The sequence below is a fragment of the Triplophysa dalaica genome, chromosome 9, assembly GCF_015846415.1.
Source record: "Triplophysa dalaica isolate WHDGS20190420 chromosome 9, ASM1584641v1, whole genome shotgun sequence".
Taxonomy (NCBI): domain Eukaryota; kingdom Metazoa; phylum Chordata; class Actinopteri; order Cypriniformes; family Nemacheilidae; genus Triplophysa; species Triplophysa dalaica.
Window position 1 is genome coordinate 6,364,773 of NC_079550.1, and position 25,386 is coordinate 6,390,158.

A 25,386-nucleotide genomic window follows, 5' to 3' on the forward strand; every position below is an offset into this window, starting at 1 on the left:
CCACCTCTGCGGTATCCGCCAAGGAGATGGTGATCTGGGGACCTACGTAGAGAGGTTCCTGGATGCCGCAGAGGAGTTGGTCTTTGGGGAGGCGGAACTAGCGGTGTTGTTCAGCCGCGGCCTCAGGGATCCTCTGTCGCCGGCGGAGATGAGGATGCTGAGACCGCTGGACTTCGATGTCGTGTGGCGGTATGCCACGAACAGGTCCGAGTCCAGGGTCCCAGTACAATCCTGCTATCCATCTCCGCTGGCTGCTATTCCAGAGGGTCGTACCCTGCAGGTCGGGGTTGTGGGCATCACCGTGCCCTCCGCCTCAACCGCAGCAGCTTCACCACCACCGACTGGTCTCCGTGGCAAGCGGGGGAGGAGAACTTCCTCAGGGTCTTCCTCTGAGGCCTCCAACCCGGAACCGGCTTTGCCCTTTACCTCCTTCCTTCAGCCGACCACCAGACGGGTGGCTCGGCTGGAAAAGAAGAGGCAGCGGAGGTCAGCCGGGAACCAGTTGGTCCCGAGTCCTGTGGTCCCGAGTCCTGTGGTCCCGAGTCCTGTGGTCCCGAGTCCTGTGGTCCCGAGTCCTGTGGTCCCGAGTCCTGTGGTCCCGAGTCCTGTGGTCCCGAGTCCTGTGGTCCCGAGTCCTGTGGTCCCGAGTCCTGTGGTCCCGAGTCCTGTGGTCCCGAGTCCTGTGGTCCCGAGTCCGGTGGTGTCAAACCCCAAATATTTTTTGGGGGGGCGCTGTGGGAAGGTGACGGTCCGTCCGGCACCGAGCCCGGCCCAGCAGCCGCCGGAGGTCGCTGCCCAGCCGCCAGAGGTCGCTGCCCAGCCGCCGTCAGAGAGCGCTGCCCAGCCGCCGTCAGAGAGCGCTGCCCAGCCGCCGTCAGAGAGCGCTGCCCAGCCGCCGTCAGAGAGCGCTGCCCAGCCGCCGTCAGAGAGCGCTGCCCAGCCGCCGTCAGAGAGCGCTGCCCAGCCGCCGTCAAGTCCGGCTGCCCAGCCGCCGTCAAGTCCGGCTGCCCAGCCGCCGTCAAGTCCGGCTGCCCAGCCGCCGTCAAGTCCGGCTGCCCAGCCGCCGTCAAGTCCGGCTGCCCAGCCGCCGTCAAGTCCGGCTGCCCAGCCGCCGTCAAGTCCGGCTGCCCAGCCGCCGTCAAGTCCGGCTGCCCAGCCGCCGTCAAGTCCGGCTGCCCAGCCGCCGTCAAGTCCGGCTGCCCAGCCGCCGTCAAGTCCGGCTGCCCAGCCGCCGTCAAGTCCGGCTGCCCAGCCGATCTTCCAACCCTGGTCCAGCCCGGCATTCCAGCCGTGGTCCAGCCCTACAGTCCTGCAGGGGACTAGGACAGTTCCCCCCAGGACTACTCCTGTCAAGCCTCCTGGGGCTCCGCGCCCTGGCGCGTCCCCAAGGGCTGGAACTTCCCCACCCAGCCCTCCCTCTCTGGACTACCCATGTTTTCTTGTCTGCCCCCACCCCCCCTCCCTTGTTTGTTGTTTTTATTATCCCACCCCAACCCATGCATTATCTTGTCGTGTTTGCCTCTTGTCATGTTTGCCTTGTCTGTCTGGTTTTTGTCCTTGTCTAAGTTAGTCTTGTCTTGTTAGTTACCCCTTGGTGAACACCTGGAGGTGTTCATTAAAGGGGGGGCTTATGTCATGGTTCCACTATCATGTCATGTTTTATTCTTGTCTCAAGTGGAGCCATGGCATTGCCTGATGGTTTTGTGTGGGGAGAGATGTTTTTGACAATGACGGTCTTCCATACTCTCCCCGAGTCGCGTGATCATTCCTACCCTCCTGTTTCCTAGTTTCTGTTAATTACCTTGCCTATAAAGAGTCCTCATGTTTCTTTGTCTCGTTGCTCGTGCATTACTTGTTGCTACATGTTGTTTGGTGTTCGATACCTGTTTGCTGTTCGCTGGATGTTCTTGTTTGCTGTTCCCATTGGTCGTTGTTCCTGTTCTTTATAGTAAGTCTAGTTCAGTCAGTGTTAGTGTTTTGTTTCAAGTGTTTGTTTTGTAGTCTTAGTTAGTCAGTGTTAATTGTTAAGTATATATTTCCCTGTCTTGTTTTACCCCATCGTGGGTCTTTGTTTTGTGTTTCTTTGTTTAAATAAATATCTGTTACACCAATACCGTCTGTGTCTGCCTGCACTTGGGTTCTCAAGCCATGTCTCAGAGAGAGATTCATGACAATGAAAACCAAGATCCATTGGGATCAAGTTATTGAAACAATTGCTCAGCAGTGTGTTATTAATGTGTGAATATTGTGTTATCCTACAGTCTGAGATTTAAACAGTTGTACAAAAAACACATTATTTAGTGTCACTTTTCATCTTCATCAAAGCTCGACAAACATCATAAAAGTTTACGTTTTTAAGCATCTCTTCTTTTCTTATGAATGCATGAGTGTTCTTATTGAAACACTATTGTAAACACTTAAAGAGAAAACTGAATTAATTTAACAAAAGTCAGGATTAAAAAAAAAACAACTGAAACACACAATGATCACACCTATGGTGGTTTGTTAAAATGTATACATTTTGATTTGAAGTAAGCTAAAAATATAATTTGAGAAAAACTAATAAAATTGCTTGCAAGGATTGACGTAATTTTGGTACACAGTTTCACTTTTTTCAGTTTTCAACAACTCGCACAAGACAAAGGAAAGACGGGGGTTTAAATAAACTGAGAACTAAACAAGATAACTAGACACACCTGGGAGAAATATTTAACAAGAACAAATGAACTACAGAACAGAACAGGAAACTCAAAAGAATCAAACTGACAGTCCAAACTAACGGATAACACAGATAGAATCGTGAAAACCTCTGGTGTTCAGAGACTTTCTTGATATTATATCTATATAGCTTTCCTGTGGCTCTTACCACAGAAATACTAGCAATACAAAGGTCATGGGTTCAATCCCCGGGGATTGTACAACAAATTTATATTACAATGCAATGTATGTCACTTTGGATTAAAGCGTCTTTCAAATGCATACATGTAAAACCTAAATGTCATGCGCAGTAACGTACGAGACAGTTAAAGCTTTACTTTTACTCATAATGTTGGATCTCGAAGCTTCCAGATGCTGTTAGTGTACTTGTGCTTAGTTTCACACCTGCTGTGAGTTTGTCATTGATGGCGTTGTTGTTTATTTAATCCACAGTTGTGTTGTGAATGATTAAATGTTTAAACGGGCGCTGAGTAATTGAAACATCTACTTATGTTAGATGCAAAGAAATCATTCTTTAATGAATTGTAGTCAAGGCTAAATCAAAGACTGTGTGAAATATTTATCACATGAATGTCTGGATTAAATCTTTGTAGAAGATTGAAAAAAAAAGATAATTTTAAGTATCCTGCTTTTTAGTAATTCATGTTTGGACCTGTATTTTAAATATCCAAACTCCCTGGTGTTGAGCTGCGAGGTTTTTGAATATTTTTACTTTAGTACTTCTGAACCCTCCTAAAAGTAGGTCAGATAGATTGTGTGTATAGGTGTGTTTGCGTGTGTACGTGTAAGCAGCGTTTAGAGGGTTTGAGAATCTTACAAAAACACTGAAACATCATGGCAGTAAAGATTTGAATTATAAAACATTACAATTCTGAAACAGATGATCATAATAAAGATAATCGTGTCATCTACCTTGGACAAAACATAATTTTGACATAGAAATTAATTTATTATGGATTTCATTGCTTTTTTTGGTAACACTTTACAATAAGGTGAAATAAGTTGACAGTAGTAAATGCATTATCTAACATTAGCTTACAAAGAACAATTGAGTTTCTCTGCATTTATTAATCCTTGTTAATGTTAGTTCGTGTCAATACAGTTATTGATGTGTAAGAAGAACGTCACTGACACAGGGCCGATGTCACACGGAAACTGTAGTAGGGTGAATGAATTTAGCATAAAAAATGAACTCCGTAACAAACAGGGTAATCCAAACGTGCTAGGGTGAAAACGAATAAATCCAAAACATCCAGGGAACAAACAGTGAACAGCAAAAACATCCACGGAACAAAACAGGGTAATCCACAGGTAACAAATCTTCCACGGAAACATACAGTGAGGATACGTTTAGTGTCTGGGTAATGGGATGCAGGTGCAAAAGTCAATGATGGGGGTCTCGTGAGGGGCAAAAACGGGACATACTAAGGGACCAACGGAGTGTTACATCATGTTAGTTCATGATGCATTAACTAATGTTAACAGTGACAATGTTTGATTTTAATAATTTATTAGTAAATTCTGAAATTAACATGAATTAATATTAATAAATGCTGTAGAAGTATTGTTCACTGCTAGTTCATGTAAGCTAATTCGTTAACTAATTGTTAGCAAATAGCACATTTTCTGCTAAATTCTCATAAGCATAGTGCATCATATGTTATAATTTAAACACAATTTAAAAAAACAGTTGGATGTTCTGATAGATGTTCTCAAATTACAAAAATGACAGAATATTGATGAATAGTAAAAATGAAGAAATAGTGGAGGGTGTGTCCAGGACTGATATTCTGATCCTCCTTAATGTTTTTTAAAGACTGTTTAAACACACAGAAATGTATTTACATTTAGTTTGATTTTATTTGAAGAAACACATCTACTAGTACTACATTTAATTTTCTCTTTACACGCTGTGTACACAATTTTTTCCTTCTCATTACCAAGGCAGTCTTCCACATTTAAACAAATTTTACCTGTATAATATTCTATTCAAATATAATTATGTAATGTCTTATGATTAATAGGCATCATGGCTTTGCTTGTTTTTAGCTAAACATGCTATGAGATTGACAGTTTAAATGGTTAAAGGAAAGAGAATTTTTAAGGCCTTTTTTGTCAGAAAGTTATTTTAAAATTGTGTTAAACTGTCAGCATAAGTTTTGAATTTAATTTCTATTTTAAATTTATGTATAAAGCACTGTTAAAACAACTTGGTTCAACCAAGGCACTGTACAACTTTCATAGACCTACGGCAATCACAACATTAAAATAGATATACATGAAAAAATCAAAAGAAAAAGAACAAATCACAGATGAAGAAAAGCATGAGAGAAAAGATGAGTAGACTGTGGCACAGTTGAGGCAGTTTTAATAGATGCTGACAGATTGTTCCAGAGCCTCGGAGAAGGCTCTATCACCCCTGTCTCTTAGTCTAGATCTTGGAACCTGTAGCATTAAAGAAGTATGCGATCTACGAGGTACTGCGGAGCAACATTGTTTACACAAGAAAAGCAATTTTGAAGTCAATACGATATTGGATTGGTAGCCAAAGTAATGAAAATAGGATTGGTGTGATGTGAACCCGTTTGAGACTGCCTGTGAGCAGAGGGGGCAGCCACACTTTGAACAAGCTGAAGTCAATGTACAGCAGACACCAGCAGCCCATAATAAAGCAGAGAACAGTAATCAATTCGTGAGGAAATGAAGGCATGGTTCACAGTCAAGGTTCAATCTTATGACATGATAAAAAAACAGAACTCACAGTGGCATTGATTTGCCAATCCCACCTAGACCACTGTCAATTATAAAACCCAAGTTCTTGGCAGCAGGCCTTTGAACATGTCATATCTTCTTTTAAATTAATATAGAGATAGGTTGATACAACTGTTTTTGAGAAAATCATGTTTGACTTCTTGAAACCAATATTTTTTGAGAATCACCCATCTGCTAAAAAAATATCACGATTATATTCCACATATTTGTTAGATGGGGACTAGGGCTGCAACAAACGATTATTTTGATAGTTGATTAATCTAACAATTATAAGATCGATTAATCGGCTAATCGGCTATTATTTCAATGACTAATCAGTACATTTTTAATGATTATTCAGCTTTTCCAACTAGTTACAACATTGAGTTATACATAATTTACGTAATAAATAAAATCAATTCAGCTTTTGAAATTTGTTCTGGTTGTTCTCTTTAAGTTGGCTGATTCTGTCCAACTCGGCCCTTAAATTAAGTCACATTATCAAAAGACTACTGGACAACAAGAATTTTTTATTGTTGACGTTGTCGATATTGTCGACTAATCGTTTCAGCCCTAATGGGGACATCACAACACAGATTTTTTTAATATAAATATGATTCAGTCACAAGTCATCTAATGCAGGGGTTTTCTTTAGACATCTCTTCCTGAAATCATGCATTGCTGAAAAATGTGTTCTGCAGATCTGTCAGTGATGTTTTCCTCACATGTGTCTGACAAACCCTCATGCAGACTGTGAGACTGTGACAGTTAGTCACTACAGTGGCTTTTTCAATAATTGTGTTCTGGATAAAATGAGTCACTATCAGTGTAAGGCAGTACATTTTTTTCCAATGGCGATATATATACAGAAACAGATACAAGTTAGAATGCTAATGTTGTTTCGATATAGCTTGAGCTACTACCTGATTTTTCATATACACTATTTATTTTTTGTAACTTTAGTGCTTCTTCTTGAATTGTATCGGAGACTATGAAATGACACCAAAGGCCTACAGTTTGCACAGTTTGGAGAATTTGGTCTTTGAAGAAATTGATGAAAATGTTTGGAATTGTATTAAAGGTCCAGTGTATGAAATTTAGCGACATCTAGTGGTGAGGATTTGAATTACATTTAGTCATTTAGCAGACGCTTTTATCCAAAGCCGATATGTCATACAGGAGCAATAATTCAATAGGGTCTAATACAAACTTACTTGTTTCGACAAAAGCCAGAACAATACCTGATGAAAAAAAGCGAGAGGTTTCGTTTTTTTTCTCTCTCACTTGTCTGTCAAGTTTTCACAGAAGAGATCTGGCCTTTTTTTTCTCAAATTATTCTTCACTGGAGTTTGGGTTCCTCGCCACAGCAGGGCAATGTTAGCTTGCTCATCAGAACACTGCATTTATTCATTTATTTAATTATTTATTAGATATTATTTATTAGAATGATCTTGCTTGGTCTATAAACACCATGCACTGTGCTGTGTTTTACCTTTCTGTGTTTTTCTGTTTTTCTTTTGCTGTAAAGCTGCTTTGGAACAATGCATATTGTTAAAAGCACTATATAACAAATTGAATGGGTTTGAAGTAGTTTTTTGAGATGTTGTGAGAGATGTGGTTGACCGGACTGAGTTAGGAAGAATGTTCCACCAGGAAGGAGTTGTGAAGGAGAATGATCGGGAGAGTGATTTACTGCCCTTTGAGAAGGCAATTTAAGACACTGCTCGTTTCCTGAATGCAGGGTTCCTGACAGGGTGTAGGAGGGTGTGAAAGTATGCCGGTGCAGATCCAGTGACAATCCTTTATGCAAGCATTAGTGACTTGAATCTGATACGGGCTTCAACCGGTAGCTAGTGGAGAGAGATGAAAAGGGGTGTCACATGAGCCCTTTTGGGCTGTTAGAAGACGAGGCGTGCTGCTGAGTTCTGAACCAGCTGGAGTGGTTTGATAGCCTTTGCAGGAAGACCAGCAAGGAGTGCATTGCAGTAGTCAAATCTTGAGATTACCAGGGCCTAGACAAGGAGTTGTGCCTCATGCTCAGTGAGATATGGTCTAACCTTTCTAATGTTGAATAAGGCATGTTGGCATGACCGTATTGTCTTCAGAATGTGATCATTGAAGGAAAGCTGTTCATCAAATATGACTCTGAGCTGTTTTTGAAGGAGTGATTGTGGTATTGCCAAGTTGGATGGTGAGATGTGTTCACCGTGCAAGTAGTTCTGTCTTGGCAGGGTTGAGATGGATGTGATGCTCTTTCATCCAAGCTAATTGTCTTCTAGGCAGGCTGTTATGTGAGCTGCTACAGTGGTATCGCTTGGGTGAAACGGAATGTAAATCTGGGTATTGTCAGCATAACAGATATACGAGAAGATGTGTGCCCATATGATGGGTCCGAATGATGCAGTTTAGATGGAAAAAAGTTTACTGAAAATTTACCCGTACATGTTAGATTTAAATCGGTTCAATACCAAAATTTAGCTTGTTTCGATACTTGAAACACTGTTGTTCCAAAGTTCACTGCTATGCGACAGTATGCCACAGAACTGACTCAGAACCGGAAACATGAAAAGAACAAGATGAATCGCTCTACAAGCAACTGTCAACTGTCAAACTCATATATGGCTCGCATGTCCAGCTTGACCATAAATCGGTTGTTAGCGCGAAATGAGACACGTTTGCGAGCCGCTCGGAAACCTTCTTGTTGCACTGTTGCAATAGGAACCATGTCTTTTGCAAAGTGATAAGCTACCCCCTTAGTTATATCGCACGTCTTCTCTTTTCGTAAGGCACACTTCGGGTAAAAGAAGCTTCCAGAGAACTTTGTTTCGGGACAGATGTTTTGAATTGCGTGGTCTTTGTGGCCAAAGTGTAAACACTCATCGTACTGCACATAATGGTTATTTTGTAAGTGGTGGAAGAGATTTGATGTGCTTCCATATTTTGATACAACAGATTTGTATTACAATTACATTCTCATCGGAACTTTAAAATCCAAACCACCTCCAAATGAGTGAACCATTGTTTTTTTTGTTATAACCAGTAAGTTTTCTGTAGTGTTGGCCAGCGGCGCGTGTTCCTCCATGTCGCATGCTACCTTGTGTGCTGGAGCAGGCAAGCGAGCGCGATCTGGTTCGCACAGAGCGAGCGCGTGCACGGCATCAAACCATATCGATATGAACAATATAGGCTAATCCCGCATCGCGTTGGGTAAACATATCGATATATCCCTCCAACTCGGTATACAGCCCAGCCCTATTCTACATGCTGCGATGCGTCTGTACATCCCCATTCAACGGAATACATTGCATGTTTAACGTTACCTCTGTTCCAGACATCTCAGTTAGCCTACTAATCATCATGAACGTCTTGTGTGTGTTCTTAAAGTGTCAAAAACACAAAAGGTTCACATAAGCACAGCCCGTTGTGTTTTCGATGTATATCCGCATCAAAAAAAGAATTTGCCTTAAAGTGACAGTAACCTAATACATCTGTCTCACATGTTAAAGAGAAAATTAAACTTTTGTAGCTTGAGGAGACTCAAGGAGTTATACTGTGTTATCCTGATGAATAAAGCCAGTTTAGAACAGCTATTCGACTGGTGTCAAAGCCGCAAACCTCCAACTCTGATATGAAAACAAAGTAGCGTTTGAACAAGACGCTCTACTCTTTAAATAAGGAGGTAACGAAAACAGCAACACAACTGTGTAACAAGGTTAAAGGTAGGGAAGGAAGGAGACGGGAACCGGCAAACATTTAAATTTTTTATAAAAATAACAACAAAGTAAAAGACAGCTGGGAGCCCCTCACGGCCGACTGCCGACGAATAATACAATACATAAACACAAACTAAACCCGGTGGCTCCTTCTTTAGCGGGCAGCGGCGAGTTCCAGGTCCCCTGCTCCTCCCCCTTGGGCGGACGGACGCAGGCTCCGGCCTCTGGCGGACGGTGGCAACTCCCCCGCTCCCGCTTGGACGATAGCCTCCCCACTTCGACCCAGGGGCGCGGCAGCAAAGGTCGCCGTCCCACCGAAGCTTTGGCGGCCCACAATGGCTCCTCCTCTTCTCAAGAACCACCGCTTTGGGCAGTCACTGGCGGACACCCACCCACTTGGCAGCAAGGACTCTCCGACAGCAACTTTTCTCCTTCCTCCCGGGTTTCGGCACCAATGTAACAAGGTTCAAAGTAGGGAAGGAAGGAGACGGGAACCGACAAACATTTAATTAAAATAACAAAAAGTAAAAGACAGAATAATACAATACATAACCACAACTAAAACCCAGGCCCGGTCCTCTTTTTCTCTTATGCTCTTGATCTCCTCCATGATACGAGACCGGTGTGCGTAAAAGCTGACGCTCGTTAACCCTCACTCACCGGCCTTTGTGGCACACGTTTTCTTTATACAGTTATAAAGTCAGGCAGGTCTGCACAAACTGTGTGTCCTCTTTATACAGTGTGAGCTTCATAGTTATAAAGTCAGGCCAGTCTGTACAGCGTGAACTAATGTGTCCCCTTTGCCTTGTTCATATTTGTTTACAACATGATTTGCAGCACAGAGCAGAGAGTCACGTGATGAAGGGCAAACATTTGAAGGAATCACGATGACTGCTCAACATTGAGATGTCTGTCAACCATCGGTAATTTTCTTTATTTACCTTTGTAAAGAAACATCATTGCGTGAATGGCTATTATCTGCTGTATTTTCGTACTATGGGGGCCACTGTCATGCTTCGAAATGGAAGGGTCAGTTGAGATTTGGTTACAATTCTCAAACTCACCACTTAGTTGCTAAAACAATAAAAATCCCACATTGCGACTTTAAAGGTGCTGTAATAAATTTACTGTATTCAATCAAAACACTATCTTAGCATGTTTCCTAAATGTCCACAAATATATTAAGTTCATTTATAGGTTTGTCCAAAAAACAATTCTATAGCCAGTAATTCTACTCTGAAATGTATGTTCTGTGAAGCAATGTCTGTTTTTGTTTTGGTCCATGTGACCCCGCCTACTTACCCACTTGTATATTTTGTATATTTCGAAACAGGCTGCTGATCGATTTATATTTGCAAACAACAAAACCACTACAAACGTATAAATTAGCAGATAAACTTGCAGTGTAAGAGTTGATGCTTTCCATTACACTTCTGTTAGTGTCTGACAACTCCTCTAAGCCTCGAATCTGAGGAGGAGTGGCCGGGAAAAACTACTGTCAATATCACATACGGCTCCTTTAGTATTTTTATAGACCACTTTTATTATAAACCAATCAATATTGAATGACGTAGGCTCTCGTATGCCGCTTGCCAGCCTGTGCGCATGCGCAGTAGATGAAGTGACATTAAAAAAGGTGATTTTTATCTTAATTTAAGAATAGTACACCAAAGTTATGGTACAGTTCATGTCATGTTGTGAAATTGATTGGAAACGTGCTGTTTAATTGTGATTTTTGCAGAGATTTAAAAAATATCTGCCTTTCGCCATTTCAGTACTGTTGACTTGCTATGATGCAAATAAATGCCCAGAGGCGTTGCAAACATGGGCGCCAAGTGGCTAGACTTCCGTAAACGGACTTTGGTTATATACAGTTAATTAAATATATAGTAATGAATTGACCTGGTTGTCAAGGCAGGAGAACCCAAATGCAGGCAGACGGTGGTGAAGGGGTTCAAACAAGATTTATTAAAACAAAACAAAGACCTACGATGGGGAAAACAAGACAAGATAAACAATAAATGACAACAGGGACACGGACTGGATCGCCGGCTGGGCAACGCTCTCTGGCGGCTGGGCAGGACTCTGGACCGCCGGTTGCAGGACCGGACTGGGTGCCGGTTGCTGGACCGGACTGGGTGCCGGGACCCACTGGCTCCGAGCTGCCCTCCCTTGTCTCTTCTTCTTCAGCAGAGCCACCCGCCTGGTGGTCGGCTGGAGGTGAAGGGCGCAGCTGGCTCTGGGTTGGAGGCCTCGGACGAGGAGCCCAGGATTCCCGTCTCCCCCGCCCGCCAGTGAGACTGGGTGGTTGTGGAGAGGCTGAGGGGAGGTGTGTAGTGGTGCACATAACCATGATCTGCAGAGGACCACTTTCATGTATTGTGACCAGCGGAGAGGAGTAGCTTGTGCTCGATGAAGTCGTAGACTCCGATCGAGCTGCAGCGGTTAGCCATACGTTGTCATGACAGACAGAGGATAATTAACAAGGACCAGGTGATAGGTATGAACACTCAAGGAAAGCTAACGAGGAAACGAGATGGCGGGAACAAAGACGCAAACCAGAGAGTCAGTATAGCAAGCCGATAGGATCACTATCTCTCCCTCCACGCACATCGTTAGGCTATGCCATGACTCAAAACTAAGAATAGACATGACATGATAGCGGAATCATGACAGTTAATGTATTGTACATGTTTATAATGTGTGGTGATTTGACATTATGTTATAATCATAATGTATCTTACAAATTTTTGTATGGCTTTAGTAAAAATGTATTCTGCTTTTTATGTTTACCCTGCAGAGGCGGTTGCGTATGTTAATGAAAGCTCAGAGATGATGAGATGCATCAAATGCACAAAGTGGGTCAGACAAAATGCACAAACTACACTATTCTCATCTTCTTCTTTTAACTATAAATCCAGTCAGCAGAATGACTCTTTGAAATGTGTTTTTAATGATGATGTGATTTTGATTATCTGTTTTACGAAAGAAATATTCAAAGTTAAAATTTGGGTAGAATATCTATGTATTTTCTGCAGCATGGCGTGCAATGGGGTGTAACATCCTAAATCACTGACTAATGTAGATGTTTTCTACGCCCATGCATTATTTTCACTTCTTCTCAATATCCATAACTGCACCTGTTTTCCTGGAAAAGTATGTTCCTGTTGAGAACATTTGATATCCATCACCTCTCAGGGAATGACCTCCTCTGCTGTGTAGGAGCTGCTCTTTTGCTAGGCAGATCTGGATGTAATTGTGTTTTATCACTGAGTGGAGATCTCATTCAATGGGTTTTCATTATTTTTATATTATAAGCTCATAAAATAAGTTTTTTGAATGATTTGGATAAAATATCACGGCAAGTCGGGGGCACGGTGGCTTAGTGGTTAGCACGTTCGCCTCACACCTCCAGGGTTGGAGGTTCGATTCCCGCTTCCGACTTGTGTGTGTGGAGTTTGCATGTTCTCCCCGTGCCTCGGGGGTTTCCTCCGGGTACTCCGGTTTCCTCCCCTGGTCCAAAGACATGCATGGTAGGTTGATTGGCATCTCTGGAAAAATTGTCCGTAGGGTGTGAGTGCGTGAGTGAATGAGTGAGTGTGTGTGCCCTGCGATGGGTTGGCACTCCATCCAGGGTGTATCCTGCCTTGATGCCCGATGACTCCTGAGATAGGCGCAGGCTCCCCGTGACCCGAGGTAGTTCGGATAAGCGGTAGAAAATGGAATGGAATGGAATCACGGCAAGTCCCAGCTGAAAGAAGCATTACAGATACAATATGCCGTAAAGTCTTTACAATGCATTCTACAATGAATTTTGTAATGAGATGTCATTTTATTACTAAAGTTAAGTTAATTTTGATTTATTTCATTTATTGTATTTGTTTAATTTTAGTTTTAGTTTGGGTTTAGTTTTTATTTGGAGATAATAATTTTAGTTACTCAACTTATTTAATTTTTTTTCTAAGGCAACATATCCGTTTTTCATTAAGATAAAGGTTTTCCAAAATATTTAGGCCACATTTTTATTTTATGTTGTAGTTTAATTTGTATTAAACCATAATAACCTTCGTCTAATTATACCAAGAAATTTCTAAATCTATTAATATAATTTTCTTTTGACAGGTTAATGACAACCCCTGATGTCATCTACTGAAGAATATCTCAACCAAAATTGTAAAAGATGCCAATACTTGCTGAAGCTTTAAGCTTACAAGCTGAAACCGCTTCAGACGTCAAGGGAGGATCAACAAGACTGTACATGAGAGCGTAAGAACACAGAACCCTCTGGAAACATGAGTGTGAATGAACAACATGTCAGGTCTTTTGGGACCAGCAATGAAGAATGCTGTAGGGAAGTCAGAAACAACAACAGACATGCCGAGAAATCCCTGGATGGAGATGCTAATGCTAATGAAATCCAGAAGGTGGATGGAGGAACTTTGGTGGTTGTTGGCACCTCGTCTTCTATGGGATATCTTGCAGAGGAACAGGTGAAGATTGTTATCCAGTGCACAGATTCCCCATGTGAAGACCCAGAGCTCGCTGAATTTGAGATGCTGGAGAGTCAAGAACTAGAGAATGAGGATAAGAACACCAGTCCTAAAGATGTCAAGATGGGTCCCTTATCCAAAACAATTACTGAAACAAATGAGCAAGATTCCACTCTTTCCCTTCAGTCATCGAGCAAAGAAATTTTGACCAGCAGTGCTCAGACAGAGGTTAACTCTGAGAATGATATTTTTGAGTCTTGCTTTTCCACAATGTCCAGTCTTGGAGAGAGTTTTGCTAGTGCTCAGGACCACATCAGTCGAACCCAGAGCTCCACTTCATGGCACGCTTCCTCAGGACTGTACCGGATTCTGTCTGAGGACCTTACCCTTGCCTCACAGTCATGTTTGTCCGATAAAAGTCAAAGCACCCAGCACAAAGATGCCATGCATCAACATCCAGGAAAAAATACAATGTACATGGGAAGTGTTGATCTAAATCTCAATGCTATCATTTTGCCTGAGGAACCTCTTTTAGAAGCACAACAACATCAACAAGCCACAGATTTTCTAACATGTAAGAGTTCAGGTCAGTCGATAGATGGCATGTGTGAATGTAGCATTGTAGGGATAAAAAATGTCGGAAATGAATCAGGAAGTGCTGGTCAGGACAATGCAGGAAAATCTGGAGTGCCTGTTATGACAGAAGGCAAGGATTCAAACTTGAAGAAAATATATACTGAGACAAATTCTTGCCATCCGGTGATACCAGAAGACAGATCTTCTTGTGACAGAAAGTACTCCCATGATTGTATTGATGATAGAAAGACTAAATTTGAATCCTTTCATGGGGAATCATCTGATATGAATTTAAATCCCTCACAACCAACCAACTCTGGTGACTGTGAACCCCAACCGTACAAGAAGCAAGCGTCTTTTGAAAAAACACGAAGTTCATCCAGTTTGGAAAGGAGGAAACCCTGGGGCAGCCCTTATCGCCACGAGACACCTCAGTCCCCTAAACCCACAAGTTCACCTAGAAAACAGCCACCAGCCTCACCAGCAAGAACAATCAGCACAAGAGAGTCAAGTCAAGAACGTAGTGAGACTTTCCAGAAGGGAATCAGCAGTCTGAAGCAACCAAGTAAAAGCTTCCTCAGAAGTAGTAGTAGCAGTAGCATCCCAAAACCTTCCCTTCCTCAACAACCCCGAACAGAGTCTGAACGTAACAAGTCCTCTCCACCCCAGAAGCCCAAAAACGTCAGACCAAAAATCATCACCTATGTTCGTAAGAACCCTCAGGTAAAGCCAATGTCTGAAGGTCCTTATGAAGTATCCACACTACCGCCCAGACTTACACCATACGTCAGCTCTCCTGCCCCAAAGGAGCCAAAGCCTGAGAGTGCCAGAGGTTCACCTGTGTCGAGTTCATCGAATATTCTTTGTGACCTGTATCGGCAAGACTCACAGAGGTCGGGGTACTACTCCCCTCCAGGAGTATCTGGAATCAGACCACCTAGTCACAATGTCTCACATAAACTAATGGGCAAATCCGATAATTTCCATGGGGAGCTTCCAGATGAATCCTTACATGAGGTAGGTATTTCAAGGCAAGGCAAAGCAAATTTATTCATATATCACGTTTCATACACCATGATAATTCAAAAATAATTAAATTAATCATATAAAAATGATCACAACAATAAAAATTGATTTAAAATGAATTAATCATGAAATACAGTGCAGTCGGCTCATACATAGCACAGTGCTCATTCAGTAAATGTACATCTAAACAGATGAGTTTTGAGTCTGGATTTGTATGTTACTAATGTTTTAGCACATCTTATCTCTTCTGGAAGCTCATTCCAGCTTGAAAAGCTAAAAGCAGATTCCACTTGTTTAGAGTGATCCCTTGGAATATCTAACTGACTTGATGCTAATGATCAAAGTGGTCTGTTAGGTTTATATTCAGTGAGCATATCTGCAATGTATTTCAGTCCTAGGCGATTTAGTGATTTATAAACGAGTAATTGTACTTTTTCAAATCAATCCTAAAAGTAACTGGAAACCTGTTTAAGGACCTGAGAACTGGTGTAATATTATCAGATTTTCTGGTTTAAGTCAGAATCCTGGCAGGAGCCTTCTGTATGAGCTGCAGCTGTTTAATGGTCTTCTTGGGAAGGCCGTCGAGAAGACAATTGTAATAATCCACCATGCTGGTAATAATGGCTTGACTGGAAACAAAACATATTATTCTTGCAAAGTTTTTGTGATGGTAGTGTGCACGTTTAGTTACCACTCTGACTTGATTTTTAGTTGTTTTACCCCAAGAGTCAAGGTATGCATTCACCTTGAGAACTTCATCTTCATCTGTTCAGAAGCATTATTGATTCTCTCAGTTTCGTCATTAAATGTGTGACAACAAATGAATGCTTTTCACTGTTCAGGGTGGCAAAGGGGCTCAGACGAGTACCTATGATGCTGCTGGTGTTTTCCGATTTCCCAGAGCCCTAAGGCCTCAGCTGGGGCTCGGAGCCGTCACCAGACAGCCTGCTGCTAAGAACAGGATGGTATTACCAGGTCAAAGGTCAGCATCACCCCTGAGTTATACGGCTCCAGCTGGTCAGGCTCCAAGCAGTCACCAGGAACCTGCAGGTCGGCACTTAACCTTCACGCTTTCTTTCAATTTTAGGAAAACTTTCTAAAGCAACCCTACAAATCCTGCAAGAATGAACACCAACGGATGTTTATGGCCCTTAAAGTGTTTCTATTTACATTAATCTTAGTTAATGACCACTTAAAAACAAACTTGAATCAGTTGTGTGTTGGTTTCATGATTTCAGTCAACAGTTTGAAGTTGTATCTGAATTTATATTTATGAATTTTACAAAGCTGGAAGGTAGTTGTGGCTTGTGATCTGTTCATGGGAATAATAAGTTATGTCCGCTTTTTAACAGTGGATCAGAAGAGGCTGGCGTCAGGTATGATCCCCAAATTTATGCTCCCCAAACCAGGACAGTCTGGACTGCGTCCCCCCGGCTTCTCACACCTGCCTCCGGGCCGACTGGCTGCCTTTGGATTCGTGCGCAGTGCAAGCGTGTCTTCTGTATCCAGCAACCAATCAAACGACAGCACACACAGTGACCCCTGCCAATCCAGCCGTGAGTGCAATAACACTTCCCATCGTAAACCTGCTGTCATTCACATGTGAACATGTTTTCCATGACGGTTTGGGGTTGTGTGTGTGTGTGTGTGTGTGTGTGTGCATGTGTGTGTGTGCGTGCAGTAATATAAACAATATGTAATGTATACAGCACAGTATCTGAAGAATTATCCGAGACTGTTTGGAGAAGTTTACAGTTTCAGCATATCCATTCAATTGTTGTTTAACTTTAGATGTGAAGTGCATAGGAAGTTTTTTCTATTTTGTTTACCCAAAAAGGTGTTAAGCGTTGCTGCCCAACGGAAGGAGCTTTTTTATTGAGATATAAGTCAATATAGGTCAAACTAATTGAGAATCGAAATATAGTATGGTGACGATATCACAGACGTTCTTAACTTGATGTCAGCTTAAAGCAGTGTAAAATATCCCCATAATGAAAAGGAAAAACACAGATGGTTTGATTTCCTTAGGGAAAATCATTGTTAGACCAAGATGGCGGCGCGTGAACATCGCGAGGCTCAGCGTCTCTCCAGTTTTAGCAATTATATAGTGTTTTTCTTGCTCATCTCGGGCCTGTTCGTTCAGAACAGTGGTGCATTCACAACGTACACCCGGCATGAGCTTTTGGATATCGGTTTGCGCATTCCCGGAAGTTATATCAGCAACATTCAACTCGTCCCTGAGATCGTCAAAACCTCCGATGCTACGCACCCGACACGGCCGGGCGGAAGTGCTCGCCGGCGGCGTCGAGATCGTAAACAGAGGCGGGGAAAACGCGGAGGGCTAAGAGCTAAGCTAACGCTAACACCACACCGGCTCTCTTTACCCAGCATTTTCCTTGCTAATGTACGATCAATAGTGAACAAAATGGATGAGATTCGACTCCGCATCATCAACAACAAAAGACTTTTGAACTGCAATGTCATAATCTTCACGGAAACATGGCTACACAGCGGCATACCGGACAACGCTATTGAGTTAGCGGGCTACAACACACACCGGGCGGATAGAACGGCAGAGGAATCCGGTAAGACAAGAGGAGGTGGACTGTGCATTTATGTCAATAAAGCTTGGTGCACGAACTCTGTTATTGTCGGGAGACACTGTTCGGCTAACCTTGAGTTTCTCATGGTTAAATGTAGACCGTTTTATCTGCCACGGGAATTCACTTCCACCATTATAACGGCAGCTTATATTCCACCGGATGCTGATGCCAAGCTTGCTATGAAAGAACTTCATGCAGCCATCAGTAAACAACAGACTGCTCACCCGGAGGCTGCATTTATTGTTGCGGGAGATTTTAATCACTCTAACTTAAAGACAGTGCTCCCTAAATTTCATCAGCATGTTTCCTGCCACACAAGAGGAAACAAAACTTTAGACCATGTCTATACAAACATGGCTGAAGCTTACACCGCAACCCCCCTCCCCCACCTTGGTCAATCTGATCACCTTTCTTTGTTGCTCACCCCCAAGTATTCACCTCTCATTAATCGTGTGAAGCCATCAGTGAAGACCATCAAGGTGTGGCCTGCGGGGGCAGACTTAACACTCCAGGAAAGGTTTCTACACACAGACTGGAGTATGTTTGCTTCTCAGGCCACCAGTGGCTCTCACACGGACATTGACAGCTACACCTCCTCTGTATTGGACTACATCAATACCACCATTGATAGTGTCACAACTCAAAAGCAGATCACCATATACCCTAATCAGAAGCCATGGATGAACAAGGAAGTGCGCCTCCTGTTGAAAGCACGCAACACCGCCTTCAGATCAGGTGATGCACAGGCCTATAGTACTTCCAGGGCAAATCTGAAGAGGGGCATCAAAAAGGCCAAGCACTGCTACAAGTTGAAGCTAGAGGAGCATTTTACCAATTCTGACCCTCGACGCATGTGGCAGGGCATCCAGGCCATTAGTGACTACAAACCCAACCACTCCATCCCTATAACCACAGATGCTGCCTTTCTGAACGAGCTTGATGACTTTTATGCACGCTTTGAGAGAGACAATAAGAAACCCGCCACCAGGCTCACACCTTCCACTGACCACCCAATCATCACAGTAAATTCCACAGATGTTTTCACTGCACTAAGCCGGATAAACGCGCGCAAGGCTGCTGGCCCTGATGGCATCCCTGGTCGCGTACTCAGGGCATGTGCGGAGCAGCTCGCTGGGGTCTTCACGGACATCTTCAACCTGTCCCTCGCCCAAGCAGTGGTTCCAGCATGTTTCAAATCCACCTCCATTGTGCCCATTCCAAAACATTCCAGCCCGACATGCCTGAACGACTACCGCCCTGTAGCACTCACACCCATTGTTATGAAGTGCTTTGAGCGGCTGGTCCTGTCACACCTAAAAGACTCTTTACCATCCACACTGGACCCATACCAATTTGCCTACCGTAGCAATAGGAGCACAGATGATGCAGTGTCCATGGCGCTGCACTCCGTGCTCACACATCTAGACAAGAAGGACACTTATGCACGCATGCTGTTTGTAGACTTCAGCTCTGCATTCAATACCGTAATCCCTTCCAAGCTAATCATCAAACTTGGAAACCTAGGCATTAACAATTCAACCTGCAACTGGATTATGGATTTCCTGACGAACAGGCCTCAGCTTGTTAGGTTAGGCAACATCTGCTCCACCACAACCACCCTCAACACTGGTGTACCACAGGGCTGCGTACTGAGCCCCTTTCTCTACTCCCTTTTCACACTCGACTGCAGGCCTGTGAATGGATCTAACTCCCTCATCAAGTTTGCAGACGATACAACAGTGATTGGTCTCATCAGCAACAACGATGAGACTGCTTACAGGGAGGAGGTACGGCACCTGGCCACATGGTGCTCAAACAACAACCTGCTCCTTAACACTTCAAAGACAAAGGAGATCATCGTGGACTTCAGGAAGGCGAAAGGAGGCACACACGACCCCATCCAGATTAACGGGACGGCTGTTGAACGTGTTTCCGGTTTTAAGTTCCTGGGGACCCACATTTCGGAGGACCTGTCCTGGACCACCAACACCTCATGCCTGGTCAAGAAGGCTCACCAGCGTCTCTTCTTTCTGAGGACACTGAAGAAGAACCAACTGTCTTCAACTATCCTGGTGAACTTCTATCGCTGCACGATAGAGAGCATCCTGACCAACTGTGTCACAGTCTGGTACGGGAACTGTTCTGTTGCTGAGCGCAAGGCACTGCAGCGGGTGGTGAAAACAGCCCAGCGCATCACAGGAACTACACTCCCTTCCATTGAGGACATCCAGAAGAAACGCTGTCAGCGTCGAGCTCGCAGCATTCTCAAGGACTCCTCTCACCCCGCTCATAGACTGTTTACTCTCCTGCCTTCCGGTAGGCGCTTCAGGTGCCTCCGGGCAAGAACCAGCAGACTAGGAAACAGCTTTTTTCCCAGAGCTGTTTCATTATTGAACTCTGCTCCCCACTGATTCCACTACCTCTCATAACTTTAACTTATTGCTGCTATTATAATGTTTACATTGCACTACAGGGCTGCCATACATGACGGAACTGTACACACCAGTACTTCATGTATCTGCTCTACCGGACTGTTTACACGCATCATTTGCACTCTATACTGCTCACTTCCACACCAGGAACATTACACTGAATGCTCATTTGCACTAATGGACTACTTTCATAACTGCATTAACTCATCTACTGCACTGTAACTTTAATAACTGCACTAACTCACCTACTGCACTGAAACTCATCTATTGCATTATTGCATCTATCGCATAACTAACTGCATCTACTCATCTATTGCACTATAACTTCAATAACTGCATTAACTCATCTACTGCACTGTGACTGTATATCTGCATCTACTCATGTATTGCACCGTACCTTTAATAACCACATTAACTCATCTGCTGCACTGTAACTTTAATAACTGCATTAACTCATCTACTGCACTGTAAATGTATAACTGCATCTACTCATGTATTGCACTATAACTTCAATAACTCATGTACTGCACTGTACCTTTAATAACCGCATCAACTCATCTACTGCACTGTAACTTTAATAGCTAATGTCTGTAACTAATGCACACTCAAGTCACTTGCACTATTGCACTATTGTATAGTCTATATTGTTATCTGTTCATAACCTCCTGTACATTAATGTTCACAGTATATAGCCTTCTGTATATATTGTTCATAGTACATACCGATTGTCATATTTTCATAGTACATGCCCATCGTAAATTATTTTCCTAATATTGTATTCTGTATTTATTCAAACTGTATATCTGCACTTGCTAATTGCACTTCTGGTTAGACCTAAACTACATTTCGTTACACTGTACTTGTATATGTGTAATGACAATAAAGTTGAATCTAATCTAATCTAATCTAAAAAAAAGAGTCCATATAATGCTAATGTCTATACTACTCTGCCTGTAATTCTGTTTTGGTGCAAGACAATCTTTTATAGAGAAAGAGAATGAGTTGTGAATGAATCTAGACCTTTTTTAGAAAGGATCTGTCGGCCGAGAAAAATGTTTCAGCTGATGTTTCACACTTTTTGTAGCTGTTCTGTTATTAAGAGTTCAGAAATTAGAGAAAGAATGAGAGATATATGACCTGTTTCATACACAAGACTTACTGTGCATTCACACCCCCAGCGACTCTGTGTGACCGTGTTTTTGTTGTGGTTTGTTTTGTTCGCCGGCGGTCGGCCGTGAGGGGCCGCCGGCTGTTATAATTTATATTAAAACTTTGTATAAATGTTTGCCGGTTCCTGACTCCTTCCTTCCTTTTAATAAACCTTGTTACATTGGTGCCGAAACCCGGGAGGAAGGAGAGACATGCTGTCGGAGAGTCCTCGCCGCCGAGTGGCCTCGCGGTGCCGGAGCGTTCGGGCAGCACGGACGAAGGGCGTCCGCTGGAGGCTGCCCGAAGGCTCTGGGGAAACGGAAGTGCACAGTGCGGCCACCGCCAAAGCCTCGGTGCGACGGAGACCTTTGCTGCCGCGCCCCTGGGTCAAGGTGGGGTGGCTTTCGTCCAAGTGGGAGCTGGGGACTTGCCGCTATCCGCCAGAGGCCGGAGCCTGCGTCCCCCGAGGGGGGGGACTTTCAGAAGCGACAGTCAATAGGAAGATGGTAGACCTAACGTGATCAGTGGATGTGGTCACTCAGGCAACTCCTAGTGGGAACGCCCACTAGCGACTTGCAGCGACAAAGTCGCTTATAATCTGAACGCAGCTTCAGCCAGGTCTATGCCTTAGTTATTTTATGCTCGAAATTTCATGCAAATGCAATCGGGCCGTTTTGTCCAAGCTTGTGACAGTTGGTAGGAAATAATTTTGGTTCATAAAATTTATGAAGATATTATCAGATTTATCAAAAAGGCACATTCTCATTCTAAAACATATTTTTCGATGTGTATATGCCTCTGCAAACATGAATCAGTGTGTGTGTGTGTGAAAGAGTAGTGAGACGATCCCGCATCTGTCCACTCACACAATTTTGTAATCATTATTTATAACTTGGACGAATGCATACCTACCAGTTTAGCATAAAGAACTAGAATAAGTTAGTGAGGTATGTTCCCTAAATACTGGCCAATAAAACTAACATACAACTATAGATTTAACCTGATGACATCAATTCACAACTGTAGAGTCAGAGATCATAACAGTAGTTCATAAACAGCGTTAAGCAGACAATGTAATAAGCTTGAGCTTCATGATTTGTAAAATACCAGAATGTGTTCTTCATTTATAGTCACTGCAGTCTTTATCTCAAGACTGCGGATAAACGCTGACTCAGAAGTGCTGACTGTACAGTATATTGTCTCTCAGAGACTCTCTCTCTCTAGATTTACAGCTTCCGTCATACTGTTATTACAGAGTGGGTGTGTTTTAAAACTATGCCCAAAATGATAGTAACCCATTATGTCATCAGCAGATGCCCTGACATGTTAGATTCTATAGTGGGGACACATTTGTCTATCGGCTCGGACAGCTGAGGGGTCAACAGTGGCGCCTCCGCTTCACAATTTTATATCCTCTGCTAAAAAGCCAAAGACTCATCTGCTTGTTATTTGAATCGGCAGACTTGTGTGTGCATGTGGCATTTTTTAACCGTGTCGTGTCGGGCAGACAGAAAATAAAAAACAGCTGTCGACCCCACCCGAGGTGAAGTCCACATCCAGGCCACTGTGGCTTTATGTCACTCTCTCTATATTTACTAAGTGGGAGCGGGGTGAAAGTTTCCTCTATATGAGAAGTCTTGTCGGTTTGATTTGCTGAAATGCAACCGTAATTTGCCTTAGGTCTGAGTTCTGTGGCAACTCAGTGGAGTTTTAATATTAGTAAACGTCATGAAAGCAGATGATGTGTTTTGTTAACTCAAGTCTTGATTCTGGATGCATCTCGAGGGAGAGTTGACAGCACAAATGTTTACATTACTGGGATATTTTGTACCTCTTTTCACGTTTGTTTTAAAAAGGGACACTGAAAAAACAGATCTGCACCCATGTAAGTTTTTTATTTTTGTCATCTATTCATATCACATGTATTTTTAGGCGTTCAAGATAAGACATTTGACAAAATAGATATATATACTGTATATATATTTGTGGAATTTCAACAAAATTAAACCTCAGTAGTGACAAAGTCATCCAACAATAATGTGAAAGTCTGACAGCATGACAGGACACACGAAAACTGTGATTAAATCCAGGTTATTATATAAAAAATGTATTTTAAAATAAATAGAAATTTAGAAATATTACTATTATATTGCTTAAAATTTGTTATTTATTGATATCTGAAAAAATACAGAGCACCTGTTTCTTCAGTTTTCATTTTTCTCAACATGCAAATAGAAACAACAGCTCTATTTAAAATTTGGGATTATAAGTAGTTTACAGAATGAAACAAATAATAATTTTACCTCAACACATACCTATAAATAGTACATTTTAAAATCATGAAAAATTATTTTAAGAAGGTCTCATATTTTTTGAGACACTTTGTCGTCAATTACATTTGAATAGACTTTAAACTTACAGTGAAGATGATTTTTGAGTAATACATACAAACGCGTCATTCATTTATTTATTTTGCTGCATTTTGGATGCTACAGTATGGAAGTATCTTTGAATTTGCGTAAAATCAGCCAATCAGATTTAAGCTGTCTCTTCTAGCATGCTCTTCATATACATTATTTAATAATCAGTCGGTAAAGGTGATTTTTGCAAACTTTTTCTTGGAGAAATTCTCAATATATTGTGATGCTTGAATGCCCTGCAGTACCAGATATATTTCCCAGAGTGCTATTTGTTTTTTTATTATTATTTTTTTATTGATGTTTAGATTTTGAATAGTCCTAGTTACTGTAGCTTGACTAAAGAAGCCAGATATAATAGACCTTGTGACCCAGTTTAGCACACTTATAGATCCAAAGCATAAAGGGCCCATTTGTGTACTATTTCTAATGGGATTTGTCAAATAAAGTCAAACACATTAACCTATTGCCCTTAAGCTAAGATTACGGAGTAGTCACAAGAGTAGTAAACTTTTTTACTGGAAAAGTAAAATCACATCATTGTAGCAATGGGGGGGGGGTTATGTTGTGGAGGAGGTGCAGAGGGCATGGGATGGCGGAAGGTGGCGAAACCCCCCCAAAAACCTTGCATTATAAGTATTGTGATAACAAATTCATCTTTAAATTTTGACGCCCCTAGGAGGTCACATTTGTCTACCGCAAATGTCATCGAGATTGTCTCATTTTAGTTAAAAACATTATAAAATTAACATGTATTTTCCTTAAGACGTAATCATTGTAATTTCATTCTTACCTTGAAACGTAACGTTACCTTTCTGAAATAAAACCAGAAATAATAACATTTGTGTTTACATGACGTATATGTACATTACATGAATCACGTTAATGACATATTTTCCATTGGTGGATACTACCGGCAAACATTTCTATTGTTAAAAAAATGGTAAAATAGTGAATGTTTAGATTCTAATGTTGTGCGTTCCACTGGTTGTACTTAAACCTTAGCGGTCTACTTTGATTTGATTGGTCACCACACAGGCTCAGTAAGCAGTAACTCCCGCCTTCATACATTTGATGGTCAATGGCCACCTTGTTTTAACATTGAGGTCCACTTGCTAGACCGCTGAAGGGAAAAGTTTGCATCACCAAAAACTACAAATAGGCTTTTAGAAATTTCTAGAAAACAGTCAATTGAGTCTCAAGGCGAATGCGTGAGGGTTGTCAGGCCTGATTTACATCAAACAGTGAAACTTCTAACAATTTTGTAATGAATTATAAATAATGCATATGCACATTGTGTGTCATTTCTGCTGTCTGACATATTCTGACAGGACCATCACATGACATTTACCAGGCGGTGCCCCATCATCTCCTGCTGAGATGGCAACATCTGCAGCATTTTGCTTTCTGTTTTTTTTGTGATACAGTTTCTCCTTTTTTTTTTGGGAGTGCACAGACATGTTTACTGCAGGTTTAGATTGTCTACTTTTACCTTAGATTGGCAGCACTTT

At 42.3% G+C, this 25,386-nt stretch overlaps 1 protein-coding gene across 2 annotated transcripts in view; it reads left to right on the forward strand.

Moving 5' to 3' along the window:
• mtus2b (microtubule associated tumor suppressor candidate 2b) overlaps positions 1–25,386 on the forward strand; it is a 54,121-nt gene that overhangs the window by 7,247 nt on the left and 21,488 nt on the right. The window contains exons 1-4 of one of the 2 annotated variants that reach the window (XM_056757111.1): positions 12,126–12,963; positions 13,305–15,265; positions 16,117–16,324; positions 16,627–16,830. In XM_056757111.1, the coding sequence (XP_056613089.1) occupies positions 13,475–15,265; positions 16,117–16,324; positions 16,627–16,830 (2,203 nt within the window). In that variant the 5' untranslated portion in view covers positions 12,126–12,963; positions 13,305–13,474. Of the gene's footprint in view, positions 1–12,125; positions 12,964–13,304; positions 15,266–16,116; positions 16,325–16,626; positions 16,831–25,386 lie in introns of those variants that run through there. The other variant, XM_056757110.1, reaches the window with a different exon arrangement.